We start from the raw sequence: 6437 nt of genomic DNA, 5'->3' as shown, positions 1-6437 counted from the left end.
GGGGTCGCTCGGAGTCCCGCGCTCCGTGACGCGCCCACGTTGTTTCACTCTGTGGGGCAGCCGTTTGCTCGGGGCTTCGCCCGCCGCCGAGGCGTCTTCCCGGGCCGGACCCTTGGTTCCGGGAGGGCGCGGGGGTCCGGGAGCCGGCCTGCCGGGTTCAGCTCTAGGGGGCGCGGTGAGGACACCCCCACCTCCCGGGCCCGCGCGTGCGGCGGGCAGGGCTCTGAGAAGGGGGTGCAGGCGGGGGGCCGTGCCCTCCGGGGCCAAGATGGCCGCGGGCCGGGAGCCCTGCCCGCCGCCGGCCCGCGCGGGGCCCTGTGGGGGGTTGCAGGGGTGAGCCCGTGCACTGGGGCGCAGGCAATCCAGAACTTCCCAGCCAGCCTGGAGAGGCGGGAAGCCCCATCGCCTGGGGGGTCACTCCGCAGTGTGGTCCGAACCAGGCCCCAGGTCTGGGGCGGGACCCCCCGGGCGGCAGCGTCGAATAAACCGAACCGCCCGCTGCCCAGGGTCGACTCCCACTCAGCGACCCCATAGGGTTTCAGAGACTGCGGATTAAAGGGCCGATTTGAGACTAGCAGAAAATGTGCATTCTGCAGGGAGCCTTCTCTGAAGTTCCAGGAGTTGATTTCATTATGATTGTAAGTAGTTTGTCCTAGGGATTTCACACACATGCACACACTCTCTCTCCCTCTCACTGATTCACAAGAATTAAGAATAGCTACATAAGAGTCACATGGTCTACTTACTGCAAGGTCAGCAGTTCAAAACCACTCTACCACAAGTATGGGCATCACCTGGGAGCTTGTTAGAAATGCGAATTCTCAGGTGCTGCCCCAGGCTTGCTGATTGTAACCAGGGCAGGGCCCAGTGGTGCCAGGTGATGGTGATGGAGTGTAAGGGCTAGTAACTAGGGCCCTCCCCAGATTGACCTCTGGGCTGCCACGAACACCCCTAGTGAGCCAGGTGAATTACTGAATGCCTTCCTGCTTTGGTTTTCTCAGCTGTGAACCCACACAACAATGTCACCTACTTCATCGGGCTGTTAGGATAATGGACCGGCTCATGGAAGATGCTTGGAACACTGCCCTCAGGCTTGGCCATCCAAGCCTCTCCTGGTACAGAGAGTAACCAGTGACTTTGGGCAAAGGGAGGATTTATAAAGTGTATAAAACAGAAAGAGTAGAGCACTTCTTATGCCCGTCCAAGGTATGCAAGGTGCCTGCAAGGCACTGCGCTCCAGATAATGCTTCACCAGGAGCCCTGGTGATGCACGGCTTCAGCCCTTGGCTGGTAACTAACAGATCTTTGATGTCAACCCACCAGCCTCTCTGCAGAAGAAAGATGTATCCATCCGTGCCCGTTAATTTTACAGCCTTGGAAGCAAGCGGGCAGTTCCACTCCGGCCCATTGGGTTGATCTGAGTCAGATTGCAGGGGTTTGGGGTTTGGAAGGCTGACCCGGTCGCAATGGATTGCTTCTTGATGAACGTGATCACTTCAGTCCTGTTACCGCCCCCCACTGCACATCAGGGCCTTTCTGAGACCGGTGTGGTGGGAGCCCTGCAGGGTGATTCCTCTGTTCCCTTGGAAAGAATGAGTTATCTTTTTATTAGAATGAAGATGACATGGTAACGGCAACAGGAAGGAACTCCATGAGACGCTTGAATAACCCTCAGTGACCTCAGGTCAGACTGGACACATCTCTTGGAACATTCATGATCTCCGCCCCTTTTCACCGCCTCCAGCCTGGCTGCTTATTTTTGCTTTCCAACTCTGCTGATGGGATACACTTTCAATATTCCCCCACCACCACCACCAATTTTTTAAAAATCTCAATTCAAAGTATATTGTCTTCTAAACTGGAGTTTAGAATACCCAAGTCATTCAGGAACACGTCTGACCTTTGCCCTGCTGTGCTGAAGACAAGATGGCTAGTGCGTTGTGACATAAAAGATCACAGGCCTTGGAAGCAAACAGCCAAACCTCAAGATCCCTCAAGCTGATTCCGACTCATAGGACGGACCCACAAGGTTTCCAAGGCTCCAAGCCCTCACTCAACCCAGAGAGCCAATGCCAACTCACAGCCAGTGACCCTTTAGGACAGACTAGAACTACCCCTGGGGTTTGGGAGGCTGAAAATCCCTACCCCACTCATAAAGACCCTATAGAATGTGAGCCTATAAACCAGTGGTTCTCAACCTTCCTAATGCCAAGCCCCTTTAAGACAGTTCCTCATGTTGTGGTGACGCCCCCAACCATAAAATCATTTTCATTGCTACTTCATCACTGTAATTTGGCTACTGTTATGAATTGGGCGACTCCTGTGAAAGGGTTGTTCGACCTCCAAAGGGGTCACCACCCACAGGTTGAGAACTGCTATAAACCTTTATGGGAATGGAAAACCTCATCTTTCTCCCATGGAGTGGATGGTGGGTTTGAACCACACATCTTGTGGCTAGCAGCCCAATGCACCACGCCATCAGTGAGCTCTGCTGGAAGGCCTCCAAAAAGTACCTACGCCCACTGCCGTTGAGTGGATTCTGACTCATTAAAACAAAACTTCACGGCCATCAAGTAGAGTCTGACACATAGTGACCCTATAGGACAGGGTAGAATTGCCCCTGTGTGTTTCTGAGATTTAATCTACTGGAGCAGAAAGCCTCCACTTTCTCCCTGGGAGCAGCTGTGGTTTCAAGCTGATGACCTTGCGGTTAGCAGCCTGTGTTAGTCTGGGTACTTTAAAGAAACAAATCCACAGAAACTCATGTATAAGATAAGGTGACCAGATTTAAAGCCGGACACCATTGACCGGGGGCAGGGTTGGGGGAGGGGTGTCTTGATTAAAAATTTGGTCTATGTGGACTGAATAGACCGTTCCCTAGCTTGTCGTGCATTCTTTCCAAAAATCGGGACTGTCCCGCCAAAAGCGGGACGTCTGGTCACCTTAGTATAAGAATTTTATATAAAGGTTAAGTGCACATCAAGAAAATATCCCAACCCAGTGCTGCCCAAGCCCACAAGTCCAACATTAACCCTTATGTCCAACACCAATCCACAAAGTCCTCCTCCATCTCACAAAACACACTAAGATGCCGACTGCAGGAGGAAAACGGAGTCAATGAATGTGTAAGCATCTCAGCGAGGGCAGGGCTCTCCACACAGCTGCTCCAGCACCCAGGGCTGCATTGGGGTAGGTCCATGAGGCTTCTTGTTTTGCCGGCTAAAGCAGGAAACTGGCTAAGGCAGCTGCACTCTGGTCCGACCATCAGAAAGCAAGAGACCCGAGAACTCGAAAGGCGAGGCTCACTGAGCCATTTATCCCTCTGCCTACAATTAACCCCACGTGTGTTTATCAGCCAGGTTGGCACAATAAGCTAACCTCACAGCCCAACAGGTAACCACCGCATCAGTTCTGACCCACCAGCTGCTCTGACGATGACAGCCTTGGAAACCCTGTGGGACAGCCCTGCTCATTCCTATAGGCAATGTGGTAGTTACATCACTGGGTGTCTATTTGAGATGAAGAGTGAAGGGGTGGAGTTTAGCCTGTCAACCGGGTTACAACTTGATGACCTCATTTGGAGGCACGGCAGAGATAAATAGCTCACTGGAGTCCAGACCCATTCTCTGTGGGACATTCCTGTCAACAGGCCACTTGGAGGCACACTGATGGAGCCAGAGCCCTGGAGCTGGAGGAGCCACGTGGAGACCCACGCCAGCACTGAGATGCTTCCACAAGACTTTATCCACTGGCCTGGGATCTTCCTGCTTTCGGCATCATTCATGTGCTGCATTAATTCTGTAGAAGAATTCATGGACTAATATCAGACATAGACATATGAGCTAATACTGGACTTATGGGCTTGATCTGGGCTGGGATGTTTTCTTAATATACAATTACTCTTTTTATAAAGCTTTTTCTTATACACATATGAGTGTCTGTGAATTTGTTTCTCTAGTCTACCCAGACTAACACAGGCAATAAACTGTCCCTATGAATCAGAATCAAATGATCGGGAGCAATGAGGTGGGAGAGAGTGGTGGTGGTTGTTTAGAACCTGTGGTAGTTATATAATGGTTTGTCAATTTGAAGATTAAGAGTGAAGAGGTGGAGTCTAGCCTGTCAATCAGGTGATAGCAAACGAGGCCTCTCTGTGGACTTGGCCTTCTCCGGAGGATTCTGGCAACTCCTGTATTCCTCCTTGGAGGCTGGAGACACTTTCTCTGCTCACTCTCTGGGAGACAATTGCAGCTGACAAGCCACATGGAGCTACGCTAGTGCCCTAAACTGGGAGGAGCCACAAGGAGATCCACGCCAGCACTGAGATGCTTCTACTGCCACTGGATCCACAAGACCTTCCACCCACTGGCCTGTGATCATCCTGCACTCGGCACCATTGCATGTGTTGCCTGAGTCTGAAGAGGAATTTATAGATTGGTATTGACATATAAGCTAATATCGGACTTATGGACTTGATCTGGACTGGGCTGGGATGTTTTCTCAATATTCAACTGCTCTTGTATATAAAGCTCTTTCTCATACACATGTGAGTGTCCCTGGATCTGTTTCTCTAGTTAACCCTGACAAACACAGAACCCAAACAGATGGTGGATGGGGCAAATCGTTCATATGCTCAGTCCATGCAGAGAAAGAAGGCTCCGAGGAAGCACTGTTCCCCTCTGACCACCTGGCATCTTTACAAGTAGATTCTATGGAAATGATCAAACTTACACCTTTCTTCCAGCCCACCGCCCCACTCACCCCCTACCCCAACATTCACACACCGGATTGTGTGAACTTTCAAGACACTTGGAAAGTTGCTTCAGACGGTGATTCTCAAACCTAGATCTGCACTGGTGGCTGCATGTTGGGCTGCAAACTGAAGTCAGCTGTTTGGAAACACCAGCCCTCTTTGGGAGAAAGGCAAGGCTTTCTCCTCCCGTGAAGAGTTACAGTCAGGAAACCCACAGGGGCAGTTCTGCCCTGTCCCACAGGGTCGCCAGGAGTTGGCATGGCCTCGCTGGCAGTGAGGTTTGGTGTTTGGAGTTGGACAGCACTCGGTGGCAGTGGGGTAGGGACTTAGAGGGTGGAAGGAGCGTAACAAAACCTGTTCCTCTCACCGGCTCTTGTCTGGGGGTGCGGCAGCCCATGTGAGCCCGGTTCTGTTTAATGCACGATAATCCGTGCAGTGAGCAAAGCCCAGCAGGTGGGGGCCAGGCCTCTGGGAGCCCGTCCTGTCTCTCACTGACCTTGAGAGACTTCAGGCTTTCTCAGTGAAAGAAGGTCAGACCAAGGTGGGCCTCCTGGCCCTGGGGAAAGTCAACTGCCCAGGGTGTTCCAGGCAAGAGGAAAGCAAAGTGCGGTGGGGCAGGCCCCTGGGCAAGGCCTGGGCTGTTGGACACAGTGCTAGGCCAGTCCCTGTCGAGCCTGCTTCATATCACATTGCCCCCAGCCTATCTCACGGTGGAGCCAGCCTAATCTCAGCCGGTCACAGAAACAGCAAACGGTGTGTCAGCCCCTCGCCGCGTTTCCTTCAAAGGAGCAGTTGCCAAGCAGGAGACAACTATAGAAAGAGGACACTCACGCTCTCCCTTTCTCGGCCAGCGGGTTCCTGCAACACACTGACCTTGCCGGAAATTTTGGCCATGACTGCAGCTGCAGGACTGGGACCAGGACGGGCGCCGAGCTGCTCCCACTGCCTGCATGTCACGGCACGCAGGTGTCCTTGCTGCATCCTTTGTACCTTTTTGTGGCTCTGAAGGATTTCTTCCAAGTGTTCTAAACCCAACCTTGGGGTGGGGTGACTGTGGCAGAGCTGATGGCTAAAGGAACACACATTTCATGTGGTCTTAGAAAGTTCTGTGTTCCAACAAAGCCCACATGGAAGAAGCACACCAGCCTATGTGATCACGATGGCTTGAAGGGTCCAGGTATCAAGCACCAAAGAGCAAAAAATCATATCATTGTGAATGAGGGGAGTGCAGGGTGGGGAACCCAAGGCCCATCTGTAGGCAACTGGACATCCCTTTGCAGAGGGTAGTGGGGAGTAGATGAGTCACTCAGGGTGCAACTTTCTTCTTGAATGCTTCGTGCCCCCCCCCACCCGCCCCACTATCATGATCCCAATTCTACCTTACAAACCTGGTTAGACCGGAGGATGTACAGTGGTGCAGATAGGAACTGGAAACACAAGACAGATGGTCCCTTCAGGACCAGTGGTAAGAGTGGCGATACCAGGGGGGTGGAGGGAAGGTCAGGTAGAAAGGGGGAACCGATTAGAAGGATCTACATATAACCTCCTCCCTGGGGAATGGACAACAGTAAAGTCGGTGAAGGGAGACATCGGGCAGTGTAAGATATGATAAAATAATAATAATTTATAAATTATCAAGGGTTCATGAGGGAGGGGGGAGAGGGGAGGGAGGGGGAAAAATGAG

General features: G+C 52.2%; 1 protein-coding gene across 1 annotated transcript in view; it reads right to left on the bottom strand.

Moving 5' to 3' along the window:
• EZR (ezrin) overlaps positions 1-5647 on the bottom strand; it is a 62394-nt gene extending 56747 nt beyond the window's left edge. Inside the window, exons 1-2 of the mRNA XM_004701928.2 lie at positions 5585-5647; positions 49-315 (exon numbers count right to left, since the gene is read on the bottom strand). Coding sequence (XP_004701985.2) covers positions 49-315; positions 5585-5647 — 330 coding nt within the window. The remainder of the gene's footprint in view (positions 1-48; positions 316-5584) is intronic.
• Between the last annotated feature and the right edge of the window lie 790 nt (positions 5648-6437).

This window comes from Echinops telfairi, unplaced genomic scaffold (assembly GCF_000313985.2).
Source record: "Echinops telfairi isolate 266 unplaced genomic scaffold, ASM31398v2 ScPeMD7_3533;HRSCAF=4204_0, whole genome shotgun sequence".
NCBI classification, from domain to species: domain Eukaryota; kingdom Metazoa; phylum Chordata; class Mammalia; order Afrosoricida; family Tenrecidae; genus Echinops; species Echinops telfairi.
This window is presented reverse-complemented; position numbering and strand designations above follow the sequence as displayed.